Raw genomic sequence first — 16,121 nt, 5'->3', positions numbered from 1 at the left:
ATTGTATAATTTAACCAACAAGTCTGCTGCATTAATATTGTATGCCTATTTTCATCCAATAATGAAAACAAAATAGGCCTACGATAGGAATAAAACAAATGAAGGTTGCACAAAAATAAGCCGATGTTTTAACTTCTTTCCTGAATTGTAGGCCTATAAATAACAAATTGCAATAAAGCATTAACGAAAACACAATATGTCCATTAAATTTGATATTTCTGCAGATTTTATCTGATAAAAATTACTTATTGATAGTGCTATTGCAATTCTAGCAGGAGCTCATACTACTTACAATATTCCGATCCAATTCAGGATTTAATTGTAGCCTAGTTCTTTCTTTGTATCAACACTTTCTACAATTTCAACTACGATCATCTTAGCGCCTACTGCCTTATTAGTACTAGAACTTTCACCTCCTTTGGTATATTATTTTAATAATCGTATAGGCTATTCACTATCACTAACATAGCTTTCAACATCTAATACTCACGCCATAAACTTGCGGGGGAATGTAGACTTGTCTAGGAAATATGCCAACAACGAATTTTCACAAATGTTGGTACCCTTTTTAGAACACCACACTTTGAAGCACTTATAAGCATTCTCATATCTTTTCTTCGACTTTTCTGGAAGTAGAAATTGACAAGCTGCACTCGTAGCCTCTTCTGTGCTGTCATGCATCTCTTTCTTACGAGCATTAAAATAAATCAAAATGTCTGCATATCTATTTCATATAAATAAACAACTATTGTCCCATGGTAACAAACAATAGACTGTCAATCAACAAGTCCACCCATTAACTGATACAAATGAATATAAAATTAAAATAATGTAGCAGAAATAACTAGGTATATTTAGAATCAGTGAGTGGACAATAGTACATTATGCAACGAGCCTATAATGAAAGTAATTAAGACGCAAGTATGTTTGTTTATGAAACGAGCGCAAGCAAGTTTCATAATTTTCATACGAGCGTCTTAATTACCATTATAGGCAAGTTTCATACGACTTTTTATGCTCGACCATATTTCTAACTTTAAATTATTCAGAAGTATTCATTTTATTTGTATCTGACAGAAGATCGGAAGTGACCTTGTTCATAGCTCTTGAATTGTGAGATTTGTGCAGACGCGAAAGTATTGATTTTTTCCGAGGAATAATAATGTCATTGACCTTGATATAATGCAGAGAATGTATAACCTGGAAATTGATTTAGAATTGAAAAACGAGATGACAAATTGAATTTATTTGAATATTATTTACAATTAACGCTAATTATTATAGTAACAGAACATAACCTTCCGCGACAGTATTGGATTTCCAGCCTTCGTGACGTTTCCCTAGTCTTTCGATTGCATATCCGAGAATAATCGAAAACCTGAACTTTAATGAATAGGTGTACTTTAATGACATGCATTAAAGGACTGCTACCAGGTGTATAATTACTACATTTCGGCATGGTCGAGCATAAAATCTTATATGCAATTCGGGAGGTGAGTACTTATAGTTGACCATCCTCGGACTCAATATTGGTAGTCCTCGCTTCGTTCCGGCGCAAACGAGTTCTCGGCTGGTAAATCCTACTTACCTTTTGTACTTACCTTCCAGCATAAATAATATTATTTATAACCTACAATAGTACAAGGTTTTGTTTATTATTTTTCAATGGAAGTATTATCAATATAAAGTAATTTGGTAAAAGAGATCTGTCATTATTTCCAATATCACGCATTTCTTGAAAAAAAAAAGTTAAATGGAATGTAACGGCGAAAATGTAGGAATACATGGCAGACTCTTTACGCCCTACTTCCTATTTATCAGAATTCGACATTTTCTAATCCAACCTAATCTGTATAGGCCTACAGGGTGAACTGTAACTAATGTCAATTTTAGGGGTTATTCTTTGAGATATGCCTATTTCGATCAAAAACGTGTAATGTACTGTAATTTTGGTTACTTTTGCTTTCTTTTCGAGAAAAAAAATTGTTTTATACGGAACATTTCATAGCGTGTTTTGGGAAAGCCATTGCACTAATTCCCAACATGTTGGGTCAGTTTAAGGGAGCAATGTAGCCCTGTAACCATGAATTATTGAAAGGAATTTAAATATTCAGACATTTGATCCCAACAAATGTAACTTTTCGTCCTGATAAGGAATCCTGCAATGTTGGAGGCAATTTCACGCCTTCCACTGGCTTTCAGCGCTGTGGGTACAGTTCCGCAGCTTCTTCCTGGGGTTCCTACGAGCCATCATCAATAGGCAGCGATGTTCAACCCTTGGACGACCACTTCGTCACTTGAACAGTTGGAGTCTCTTCAAATATTTTACTTGTGCGATCAACGCTCCGTGTGTTCGAAGATTGCCCACACTGCAAGGCCTTGCTGGCGAGAAATAATCCCGTGTCTCTCGAATAGAAACATATGCTCACGTAACAACCTGCAGAATACCATTTAAAGTGGAAATACGCCAAATCTAAAATAAAAATGTAGTAATAAATATTCCCAGCGTAAATAAAAATTTCCCGGAGTTTTCTATTATGCTACAAATGTTTAATATTAATTTCGATGTAATTATACTAACAGAAGCATGGCTGGAACACGATACAGGTTATGATATTGCAGGATATAGGCCTAATAGTTTGCAAATATAAACAAGAAGCATACAATACCTCTGATGGGATATTAGTAGGCCCATATGTACACTATAGTACATTATGCAACGAGCCTATAATGATAGTAATTAAGACGCGAGTATGTTTGTTTATGAAACTGGCTTGCGCTCGTTTCACAATTTTCATACCAGCGTCTTAATTACCATTATAGGCAAGTTTCATACGACTTTTTATGCTCGACCATATTTATAACTTGAAATTATTCATAAGTATTCATGTTATGGTTATGTAAGTGAGAAGCGGAACTGACCTGAATTGTGAGATGTGCGCAGACGCGAAAGTATTGATTTTTGTCCGAAACACGAATGTCATTGACCTTGATATAATCTAGAGAATAACATGAACATTAGGTTTGATATAGGCCTAACCTGGAAATTGATTTAGAATTGAAAAACGAGATGATAAATTGAATTTATTTCAATATTACTTACAATTAACGCTAATTATTATAGTAACAGAACATAGCCTTCAACGACAGTATTGGATTTCCAGCCTCCGTGACTTTTCGGAATTGCCTTTCGATGGCATATCCTAGAATAATCGATGCTTGCGGTTTTATAATGATACAGTGGTGATTTGTCATTGGCTGAATAACTGAATTATAATGAATAGGTGTACTTTAATGAGGTGCATTAAAGGGCTACTACCAGGTGTATAATTTACTACATTTCGGCTGGTCGAGCATAAAATAATTTAATACAAGCTCATTTATTTGAAGATGAGATAAACGAGTCCAACAATATAAATTTGAAACTGATAATTAACAATAGTGATGGGCAGGGCATGTAGCACGTATGGGCGAATCCAGAAATGCATAATATAGAGTGTTAGTTGGGAGGCCGGTGGGAATAAGACCTTTGGGGAGGGCGAGACGTAGATGGGAGGATAATATTAAAATGTATTTGAGGAAGGTGGGATATGATGGTAGGGACTGGATTAATCTTGCTCAGGATAGGGACCGATGGCGGGCTTATGTGAGGGCAGTAATAAACCTCCGGGTTCCTTAAATGCCATAAGTAAGTAAATTAACAATAGTGAATTCATTGTAACAGCAATATTTAGATCATTTAGCTTTATTTAAAAAGATAATTGCACATACAGTTTAGTTATCCATGACAGCAATTGCTCTCAGTTAGCAATTTGTAGATGCTCAAAAATAAAGAAATCAAACCAAGTAAAATACCTAGGCAACTTATTATAGATTAACATTTACGATAGGATTATCATGTAAACTATCTGTGTCTTAACCTACGTAAAATAATTGATAAATCTGTTTCACTAAAGCATTTTATTCCAAAAATAACATTAAGAGAAATATATATGGGTTTAGTACATTCCATCCTACAATAAGGATGGGGTAGGGCAATGAAGTCTTCACTAATATTAGCCTATTACAGAGGAGAATAATAACAATATGTACAGGATTAAGAAAAAATGGATTATCATATAGGCTACTAGGAATTTATATATAGGTACATATACACCTTATTAAAATACTACCATAAAATAATAACTATCATGGCCATGGTTACAGTACAAGAAGACACATCATATCATGTCCTTTGTTTGAGCCCAAATGCAATTCTGAAGCAGGACTAAGGCATGCCTCAAATTTCGGCCCGAGATTCTATAATAACTTCATAAAAACATTCAAAATCAGCATCTTCCAATAATGAATTATTTAAAAAGCAAGCACTTCAACTGATTTTAAATACTGATTAGTATTCTAATATTTTTTAAAAATATATTTTCATTTTTTATATTTTTCATTTTTTTATATTTCTCTCTTACATTAAATTTTGGAAATATATATAAATGTTATGAATCTTTCAAAATTCAATAAACAAAATAGAACTAAAATATAATTAATGTATATAATAGGCTATATTACTTCAATATACAGGATTTTTGCAATATATTTATTATTTATTTTACAATTTTATTATTTAATACTTTCTCATTTTATTTTATTATTGTTTAAAGGAACATCGCCCTTGTACTTTCCAGATAACCAACCTTTCTGTATATTACCTGATAAAATTTCATTGAATTTCTTGTATTATTATTTTGATATTTTTTTCTTCACTTTTGCGTAGACCCACTTATATTTGATTAATGAAATTAAACAATTAAGTAATTATTTTAGTGTAGACTTAAGCGTGTAATATTAGTCCTAAATTATGTAATGCAAATTTCACTCCCGGGCACAAGATTTGCTTTATCGCGAGTGCCAACCAAAAGTATAGGCCTACTACTATTATCTTTCAAATAAAAGTTAGGGGCCTATCGATACTTTTTTGTTTTCTTTTCTTCTGATTAATTTGGAGAACACTGCAGTCAAAAAAAAATTAATCAGCCGCTGAGCTTCTATTATAGTCTATTGTATTGTATTGTATTTTATTATATTGTATTGTATTGTATTGTATTGTATTGTATTGTATTTGCATTCCACGGTATTCATACACTGCTTCATAGCAGGAATATGCAACTTGTCAAACGAAAAAAAAAAAAAGATCTTAATAATAGGTTACTGTAAAGTCTTAATAAATTGTAGTCACAGTCTACTTCAAATATATACAGAAGAGTTTTACAATATAGTCTACTAGTGCAACACAAAGTTTTAGTATCAATACTTAATACAGCACAGAAATAATCATGAAGCGTTCTTGAATGTCATGATTTCACCTACAGAATAGAAGGCATGAGAAATTAGGTAATTGCACAAAATAAATAACTACTCTCAACTTCAAATAACAGTTTAATAAACATAGCTTAACCTAGAATAAATAAATAAATAAAAAAGACAATCTCTTTCACATGAGAAAATTACAATAATTGACTAGCATAAACTCTTACATAATAGTATTTTTTGGTTATGCAATGGAACAATATTTCTTCAACACATGATACATTTACAGTCCAGATATGAAGACTAAAAATAATATAATACATGCTAAAAGATTGAATAAAATAAAATATAAGTTCTGACTGAAGTAAAACAACTCATGCGAAGCAGGGAGGAATCAGTTGTTAGTGTAAACTGAGGCAGATTACACTCTGATGTGTCCTGCTTATCAGTGAGGAAAGGTAGAGCTGTGAGGTCTGCAGTCAAAGTAACAGACTGTGAGAAATGGAAACAGTAACAAGAAGGAAAACTAGCTTACTCATGACTAGAGCTGCGATTTGTATGTACTAAAAGTTGAGACTAAATGGATAAGGAGAATGTTTAAATCTAGTTCACAAGATGCAAAATGCAATAATAGACACCTTGTATCTTGTAAACCGCGCACTGATTTGTACGAGTAAGTGGAGGTTAGGAGGTTTAAAGGTCATTAACAGTACCAAAGAGGAATACTGAATAACATCTGAAATTAGGGGGGAGCATGGCTTGTATGTCTGTAACTATACTGAGTACAAATGTTACCTTTTAATACGTACATACAAATCACAGCTATATGTATGGCTTGGGGGATGAGGAATCATGGGTGAGTAGGAAGGACACCCACAGAACTACAAAGGACACATGACTATCACTTAGATTGATGGACAGTTCAACTGTAGCACGAAGTGTGGGTACAAATTATGCACTGCTTAAAGAAAAATATAGGCTAAATGAAGTAATTTCCAATTTTATCTTTCTTACAATAAATATTATACATTTCTTCTAAACCTTTGTATCTTAGTAGGTCTATATATGTCAGTATGTATTCTGGATATGAGTTATATTAAAAAATGAAAGTATTGTAACAGGCTAAAAGATATACTAGTATGTTTGGTTGAACATAAAATTTAAACATAATTAAACATTAAAATATGAAAATAAATATGTCAAATAATAGACTATATGTATAGGCTAGATGAAAATACTAACATTTCTAGTAGGCCTAATTAGTTTTTTTTTACTTACACATTTTTACAGAACAAATAAATTATGCACTGCTTAAATAAAAATATACCTAAATGAAGTAATTTCAAATTTTACATTTCTTACAATAAATATTACCCATTGACTCAAAATATTTACATGCTACGAGGCTTATGTATGTCAGTATTTATTCTGGTTATGAGTTATATAAAAATGAAAGTAATATCAGATGTACTAATATGTTTGGTTCAACATAAAGCGATATGTAATATACAAAGATACAAAAACACAACCCTAGCTCGTCCTAAACACTCAACTCAATTTCAAAACACACACCCTTTTCGATACAATCATGAACACATCCCACCACAACAAGAAAGCAGAAGATACTGCGGACCTTCACTAGGCTTTGGACAATGAAGGATAACACTTCGAAACTAGTCAGCCAGGTAATTTCCTAAAAAGTCAGCTCAGTAAAGAAGATGCAAGTTATTCATTGATTATCTAAGTGTTAAAAGTGTATATAGAACAATGAAGGAAACCTGGAAATTTGGTGGTTCATAAAAATGCGGTCAATTGAAAGAGGTGGTCATGTTACAGAGGCTGTGAGCCTCACATGTTTTAATGTATTAGAGTTCCTATAGTTACGTATATAATTCATGTTGATAACACTGTGTAGTCTCACAATGGGAATTGATTAAGAAGAATTGAAAATGAAAGGAGAAGGAGGAGGAGAAGCAGATGGAGAAGGAGGAAAAAGAATAGGAGAAGGAGAAGAAGAGGGAGAAGGAGAAGGAAAAAGAATAGGAGAAGGAGAATGAAAAAGAATAGGAGAAGGAGAATGAAAAGGAGAAAGGGATCGAGAAAGAGGTGAGTAGGAAGAAGGAGTACAAGAAAAAGAAGAAATAGAAACAGAAGAAGAAGAAAAAGGAAGAGACAAATTACACGAAGAAAAAGAAGAAGAACGCCTATGATAGTTGTGACAAGAGAAATATCTTATAAACCTGTCATAAAATGTTTCTACTGCACCTGCTTCTGTTAACAACCTCACCATTGCGTAATGTCGATATTTAACTGCGATAGACATTGGACTCTCTCCATCCTCATCACATACATTGACTGCAGCGCCATGCTCTACTAACAGCCTCACAACATCCACACGCCTTCTTACAGTCGCATTCAGAATTGCACATTCACCACACTTGCCACGTGCATTGACATCAGCATTTTTTCCTATTAACATTCTCACAGTCTCCAGGTCACAGTATTCGGCTGCAGCCATTATTGGAGTAATGCCGTTCTTATCACACACATTAACATCGGCACCATTCTCAGCCAACAGCCACATAATGTGTTGATGATTGTGTAGAGCTGCTATCAATATTGGACTCTGACCATGCTTATTGCTTTCGTTAATATTAGCACCCTTGTCTATTAATAAACTTACAACTGCCGACAGACCATTTTCGGCTGCAGCCATTATTAGGTTAACACCATCGTTGGTTCTTGCATTAATATCCGCTCCCATCTGTATCAACCAGTTGACAACGCCGACATGGAAATATTGGAGTGCAATCAATGTTAGACTGTTACCGTTGTTGTCACGCACATTGACATCAACACCCCTCTCTATTAAGAGTCTCACAACTTCCACGTGACCGTACTTGGCTGCAAGAAATATTGGACTATCACCATTCTCATTGGATAACACATAATCCGCTCCATTCTCTATTAACAGCGTCACAATCGGCACGTGACCATTCCGAGCTGCAAGTAATATTAGACTTTCGCCTCTCTCATTGCGTAACTTAAAATCCGCTCCTCTCTCTATTAACAGCTTCACAGTTCGAATGTGACCATTCCGAGCTGCAAGGAGTATTGGACTATCACCATTCTCATTGCATAACGGTAAATCCGCTCCTCTCTCTATTAACAGCTTCACAATTTCTAATTGATCATTTTGAGCTGCAAGCAATATTGGACTATTTCCATCCTCATTGCATAACGTGAAATCCGCTCCTCTCTCTATTAATAGCTTCACAATTTGTATGTGACGATTCCAAGTTGCAAGCAATATTGGACTATCACCATTTTCATTGCATAACGTGAAATCCGCTCCTCTCTCTATTAACAGCGTCACAATTTGTATGTGACCATTCCGAGCTGCAAGTAATATTAGACTTTCACCTTTCTCATTGCATAACTTAAAATCTGCTCCTCTCTGTATTAACAGCGTAACAATTTGTATGTGACCATTTCGAACTGCAAGGGATAGTGGACTATCACCATTCTTATTGCGTAACTTAAAATCCACTCCTCTCTCTATCAACAGCATCACAATGTGTATGTGACCATTTCGAGCTGCAAGGGATAGTGGACTATCACCATTCTTATTGCGTAACTTAAAATTCGCTCCTCTCTCTATCAACAGCATCACAATTTGTATGTGACCATTTCGAGCTGCAAGGGATAGTAGACTATCACCATTACCATTTCGTAAATTAAAATCCGCTCCTCTCTCTATTAACAGAGTCACAATTTGCAGGTGACCATTTCGAACTGCAAGGGATAGTGGACTATCACCATTCTCATTTCGTAAATTAAAATAAGCTCCTCTCTCTATTAACAGAGTCACAATTTGCATGTGACCATTTCGAGCTGCAAGGGATAGTGGACTATCACCATTATCATTTCGTAAATAAAAATCCGCTCCTCTCTCTATTAACAGAGTCACAATTTGCAGGTGACCATTTCGAACTGCAAGGGATAGTGGACTATCACCATTCTTATTGCGTAACTTAAAATGCGCTCCTCTCTCTATTAACAGCTTCACAATTTGTATGTGATGATTCCTAGCTGCAAGCAATATTGGACTATCACCATTCTTATTGCATAACTTAAAATCCGCTCCTCTCTCTATTAACAGAGTCACAATTTGCATGTGGCCATTTCGAGCTGCAAGGGATAGTGGACTTTCACCATTCTTATTGTGTAACTTAAAATCCGCTCCTCTCTCTATCAACAGAGTCACAATTTGCATGTGACCATTTCGAGCTGCAAGGGATAGTGGACTATCACCATTCTCATTGCGTAACTTAAAATCCGCTCCTATCTCTGTCAACAGCATCACAATTTGCATGTGACCATTTCGAGCTGCAAGGGATAGTGGACTATCACCATTCTTATTGCGTAACTTAAAATCCGCTCCTCTCTCTATTAACAGCGTCACATTTTGTATGAATCCATTTTGAGCTGCAAGCAATATTGGACTCTCACTATTCTTATTGCATAACTTAAAATCCGCTCCCCTTTCTATTAACAGCGTCACAATTTGCACGTGACGATTTCGAGCTGCAAGGAATATTGGACTATCACCATTTTTATTGCTTAACATAAAATCCGCTCCTCTCTCTATTAATAGTGTTACAATTTGTATGTGACCATTTTCAGCTGCAAAGGATATTGGACTATCACCATTCCTATTGCATAACCTGAAATCCGCTCCTCTCTCTATTAACAGCGTCACAATATCTATGTGACCATTTTTTGCTGCAAGGGATATTGGACTATCACCATTCCAATTGCATAACCTGAAATCCGCTCCTCGCGCTATTAACAGCGTCACAATTTGCAAGTGACCATTCCGAGCTGCAAGGAGTATTGGACTATCACCATCATCATTGCATAACATAAAATCCGCTCCTCTCTCTAGTAACAGCGTCACGATTTGCACGTGACCATTCAGAGTTGCAATAGATATTAGACTGTAACCATATTTAATGCATAAATTAAAATCCACTCCTCTCTCTATTAACAGCGTCACAATTTGCTCGTGACCATACAGAGCTGCAAGAGATGTTGGAATGTAACCATACTTATTGCATAAATTAAAATCCGCTCCTCTCTCTATTAATAGAATCACAGTTTGTATGTGCCCCTTGCGAGCTGCAAGTAATATTGGACTATCTCCATTCTTATTGCATAACTTGAAATCCGCTCCTCTCTCTATTAACAGCGTCACAATTTGTATGTGACCATTTTCTGCTGCAAGGGATATTGGACTATCTCCATTCTTATTGCATAACTTGAAATCCGCTCCTCTCTCTATTAATAGCGTCACAATTTGTATGTGACCCTTCCGAGCTGCAAGGGATATTGGACTGTCACCATTCTTATTGCATGACTTAAAATCCGTTCCTCTCTCTATTAACAGCGTTACAATTTGCACATGATTATTTCTAGCCGCAAGTAATATTAGACTTTCACCTTTCTTATTGCATAACGTAAAATCCGCTCCTCTCTCTATTAACAGCGTCACAATTTGCACGTGATTATTTCGAGCTGCAAGTAATATTAGACTATCACCTTTCTTATTGTATAACTTAAAATCCGCTCCTCTCTCTATTAGCAGTGTTACAATTTGTATGTGACCATTTCGAGCAGCAAGGGATATTGGACTATCACCATTCTTATTGCATAACTTAAAATTCGCTCCTCTCTCTATTAGCAGTGTTACAATTTGTATGTGACCATTTCGAGCTGCAAGGGATATTGGACTATCACCATTCTTATTGCATAACTCAAAATCCGCTCCTGTCTCTAGTAACATTCTTACAGTATATATGTGACCATTTTGAGCTGCAAGGGATATTGGACTATCACCATTCTTATTGCATAACTCAAAATCCGCTCCTCTCTCTATTAACAGCGTCATAATATATGTGTGACCATTTTGAGCTGCAAGGGATATTGGACTATCACCATTCTTATTGCATAACTTAAAATCCGCTCCTCTCTCTATTAGCAGTTCTACAATATACACACGATCACGCTGAGCTGCATGTGATAAAGCAGTATTATTCATATCATCCTGTATGTTAACATATTCGTTTCTGCCAAATAACATATTTACATTATATTTACGAGAATTTTCATCAGCCTTCTTAAAATATGTCCTCATCTTAGGGTCCTCTAATTCTTTCTTAGCAGCATTTAGCAAAAATTCCACCATTTCTTTCTTTCCCGCATATGCAGCAATGTGTAACATTGTGCCAGTATGCGTAATTTCGCCCCATTCCCAGTAAATATCTACTGGCAAGGGATGCTGAACACTTACACCGGAGTTGAAGAGGAATTTGGCAATATTAATGTACCCACATTCTGCTACTATTACCAAGTTTCTCTCTAGGAGCTCCTTATCCTTAATATGTTTCAAATTGAAGCTAATGCCACTGTTTTGTGCGTTTCTTTCCAGTAGCGTCTCTACAACTGACCATGCTCCAATTCTGTCTGCCAGTGTGAGGGGTTGACAGCAGAAGACTTCGTCTTCAATGCTACAATCAGCACCATGATCAAGTAGTATCTCCAGGACTTTATGTGTAGTTGTATTATGAATGAATTCGTAATTACCATCATATTCATCATATTCATCATATTCATCATATTCATCATGACATTTAATGTGATTCATCACAGCCAAGTGCAAGGGCGTTCTCCCACCTTTGTCCTTCTCATTCACATCGCACCGTTGGGAATCGAGCAATTCGAGGACAGAGACTTCGTCTTCATTTAATACAGCCACATGCAATTGAAACCCTTGAGTCAGAATGCAGTGTAAGAATGTCCTTATTACTTTAAACTTCTGATCGAAGAATATCTTTTCTAAATATATTTTCTCTTTCTTGATATTTTTTGCAAACCACTTTGCAGCAAAATATTCTGAGAAGGTTCTATGAATGAACACTGCTCTGAAATTAACAATTTCAACAATAATTCCAATTTTATCAAGACCTTGGTAAAATCGGGTCTGGAAAGGTTCGACTTGGCTCATAATATCATGGAAACAGCTGAGTTCCTTAAGGTCATCACGTTCTAGCAGGGAATGCAAGGCACATGCCATGTGGTTCTCTTCAAGCATTTTCCTCTCCGACTGGTAAACTTCTTGCGTAACTATGTTTGTTGTTATGCCTTCGCCCTTTTCATTGATATATATATTCCATTTCTTATCCACGAATCTGCAATAGAGATCAAACAAATCCAGTTTGTCAGAAATTTCTATGTTCCCTGTTTGACAGTAGTCAGAGGCTTTGGTTTGAAACACTTCAGCCAACATAAGGATCTGTAGTGGAATTTCTGTGAATGTTCCAAGTTTGTCATTTAGTGACCTGCTTATCACTTCCAATAACCTGATCATAAATATGTTGATGTCATAAGGACCATCAGATATATTTTCCCAGAGTTTGGCGAGGAAATCGTGTTGATTTTCTTTTGTGAAAGGTTGAAGCTCGAATGCAAGACAGGAAAACTCCCTTTCCAGCATTTTCCTCATTACTGAACGAGAAGTGATCCATAATTGTTTGAATTTATACGAAGCAAGTTGCCTTAGTGAGTTTAGTACCATGTCTGAATATCTAGGACTAATTTCATCAAACCCATCTATCAGAATTACAATATTGCCTCCATTTTTCAACTCAAATTCGAAAAGTGATTTCTGGAATGCACTGTCGAACTTTGCTGCCTTTATCAGGAGATCGATAGCAGACACCAGATGCCCACTCAGGTAATCAGTATGGTCATTCAAAACTACTGTCACCACCCAACAGGCAGGATCATTTCGCTTGAATTCGTGAGCTAAATTAATAATTTCCGTGGATTTTCCCATTCCAGGATGAGCCACAAGCACCTTTATTTTCTCAGCCAGTAGCATGGCTTCCCTTAAGCTCCTGTTCGATGTTTGATCTGTTAAGTTCCGTTTGATATTGGTTACACCACCTTTTGATTGTCTCCAAACAAATCCAGTGTCCTCCTTGTGAAGCCAGTGAACGCGTTTATATACTTTTGTGGCATTATCAAAATCTATTTTACTTCCAATAAAATGGTGACAATAGTTTGTTTCATTGTGTTTTATTTCATCAAATATCTCTACAGATTTTTCAGGTGGAATCAATTGCTGCAGGTAATGTTGTGTTACTCCACTCACAACCATACAATCATTTTCAGCAGAAAATATTCTCGTATCCACATGTTCTCTACGCAAGAAAGTACGAGGGATATAATATTCGTATTGTTTAGAGAGTTCCTCTCCAATTCTCTTGACGTTTCCAGAAACTAATTCAATTACAATTTCAGCACTTATTGCTTCATCAAATGCCCTGATGTCAACCAACGACTTTAGCTTGATGAACTCACCTTGGAAGTTCAGTTTGCATTCTAATACTTTTTCTTTTGTCTCCTTATCCAGTTGACCAAAACGGAATGTATCTGTATGACTTCTAAATTTGAATTCTACCTTCTGTTCACTGCCATGAATTTCAGTAACTAATTCTCTTTCTATCAACTTTTTACTATCAATAAGCGTCTGTCTGTCTGTCTTTTCACCATCATGAATTTCAATAAGTGTCTTTCTTGAACCAAAATGTTTACGTAACTCTGCTATTTCCTCGGCCCAGCCATTCACTACAAGTATATCCCACCCTGGACATCAACCCCACAGAGCTAACACTTCATTCATTCGATCTTGCAATACATTAACATCTATCATAATCTTCTTTTCAACACTTTGGTGGATTTTCAGAGAAGTGAGAGCATTGACGTTCTTAACAATCAGAAGACCACCTTCAGCTGGCAACTGTTGTCTAAATGATTCCAAATCCCTTTCATCAAATCGTACATTAAGTAATGAGAGCTGATCTGCTTTTGGTTTGCAGATGTCAGCAATACTACATTCCACCATCTGCTCCCAAAACTTGACATCTTTTGTGAGGTACGAACCAGGGCCTTCCCACCAATTCTTTACATGGGACAGAAACTTGTCGAAATGAGAATCTGTTCCCAATGCAGTCTGAAGTTCTGCCTTAATGAATTGATCAAGTTGTTTCTCAGTGGCTTGCTCGGTGTAATATCTGAACTGATGCAGAAACTGGTTCGCTTCAGGTTTGTCCTTCAACAAGTCGTAGCCAGAGAAATGTATGCATTCCCCTCCTGTCATGAGCACATCATGGAGTGCAGTGTCGTCAACATTTTCACCCAGAGTTCTAGTCATTGCAGCATTTGTGTAAACAACGAACCGCACATCACGGAATGGACCCCAGTGCTGCAGATCTGGATCCTGTCCCCACTTGTTCTTGAGCTCACAGTAAGACCTGTAGTACATCGGAATGCTGAAGTCGCCCTCTTCTTCCGTCAGTTTCCTCTCCGTTACTGTCTGACGTTTTCCTGTTTTGTGTTTCAATTGTACGAACGTTGTGGTACCCCCAAAGCTAAATACAATATCGTCAAACTTCCCACCTGCTTCCATGTTGGAGGCAATACAGAAGTCCTGTCCCTCATTGACTGCTCTAAGAAAAAGAAGACCAGACAGCTTCACTTCGTACATTGCCCCCGACATACCGCAGGCGCCCCCTCTCTTCTTGTAATCCTGTAATGGATCAGAAAAAAATTATTTCCTGGAATGAATGGCTACTAGTCTAAAGTTGCCAAGTTTCTAGAATGTAAATAAGGGGCACTTGGCAACATTTAACTGGAGGAAAATACGAGGAACCTGTAAAATAGAAACAAATCTGTGGTCACCATCTCAGAGCATATACTTTAATTACTATCACATTAGAACACAGTCTAAGGAAAAGAATACCTAAGGGTCGTATTCATAGACGAGACTTTGGACCAAAGTTGACTTTGGAAAGTACAAAGTCACCATTTTCCTATTCACAGTCGACACTTTGAGGAAAGTAAACTTCAATCGTGACTTTACTTCGAAGTCGCCGAAATCTAGACTTTGACTTTCGTTCGTGAACATAAGGAAAATGGCTGATATTTAGAAAATTGTTGAATTTTTGGTGAATATTGACGATATCCAGGAGATTATTAAAGCTGATCATGTTCCTTAGCGTATTATTATAGATTATAAATTAAAATCAAGGTACAGATTTGATAAACAGTCAGTAATAAATACCGCGTCATGTTTCAACTTACATTGATGAATAATAAAAAAGGATTGTCTGTTACACCAGATTTTACGCTACAGGTACCGGTAAGGATTGACAGCTTAATATTGATTTTGACTATTGAATTCTATAAAGGATAGATTATACAGTTGGGTATGCAGTTAATTTATAATCCTGCGGTCGTCATAATAATGTTTTCTGCATATTGATTTCAAATAATTTTTAAGTAGTTTCTGCAGACAAGCAGGGAATAGCTCTGCCAACTGACAGCAGGATAACATGTCTCTTTCATAGTCTGTTACTTTACAGTGAAATAATTCGAGAGCTTAATGTGGAACTAACGCAACTACAATCGATGTGTTATTCACAACAAAATTCTTAACAGGCAACACTATTTCAGATAAACTGTACCATTATGTTTTGTAGTTACGAATTGTGTTATAACTGTTCGAACCGAGTTACGATTTTTTGTGGCCAGGTAGAAGAACAAATTAATATCGATTGGTGTAAAGACCTAAGAATGTCAATTTTTGTACTTACGTTAGTTTCACAATAAGCCCTCGAATAATTTATTATTCTTATATAAAGCTGCAAGAACGGTTAACAATCGCTTAACATGTACCGATGTTCAATTGTTTCATT

General features: G+C 36.0%; 1 protein-coding gene across 2 annotated transcripts in view; it reads right to left on the bottom strand.

Moving 5' to 3' along the window:
* Nucleotides 1–3,729: 3,729 nt before the first annotated feature.
* Nucleotides 3,730–16,121, bottom strand: part of LOC138712293 (ankyrin repeat domain-containing protein 17-like) — a 40,975-nt gene continuing 28,583 nt past the window's right edge. The window contains exon 3 of one of the 2 annotated variants that reach the window (XM_069843921.1): nt 3,730–14,953. In XM_069843921.1, coding sequence (XP_069700022.1) covers nt 7,235–13,522 — 6,288 coding nt within the window. In that variant the 5' untranslated portion in view covers nt 13,523–14,953 and the 3' untranslated portion in view covers nt 3,730–7,234. The remainder of the gene's footprint in view (nt 14,954–16,121) is intronic. The other variant, XM_069843928.1, reaches the window with a different exon arrangement.

The sequence above is a fragment of the Periplaneta americana genome, chromosome 2 (assembly GCF_040183065.1).
Source record: "Periplaneta americana isolate PAMFEO1 chromosome 2, P.americana_PAMFEO1_priV1, whole genome shotgun sequence".
In the NCBI taxonomy this organism is placed as follows: Eukaryota; Metazoa; Arthropoda; class Insecta; order Blattodea; family Blattidae; genus Periplaneta; species Periplaneta americana.
Note: the sequence above shows the minus strand (reverse complement) of the source record. Positions and strands in the feature narration are given on the sequence as shown.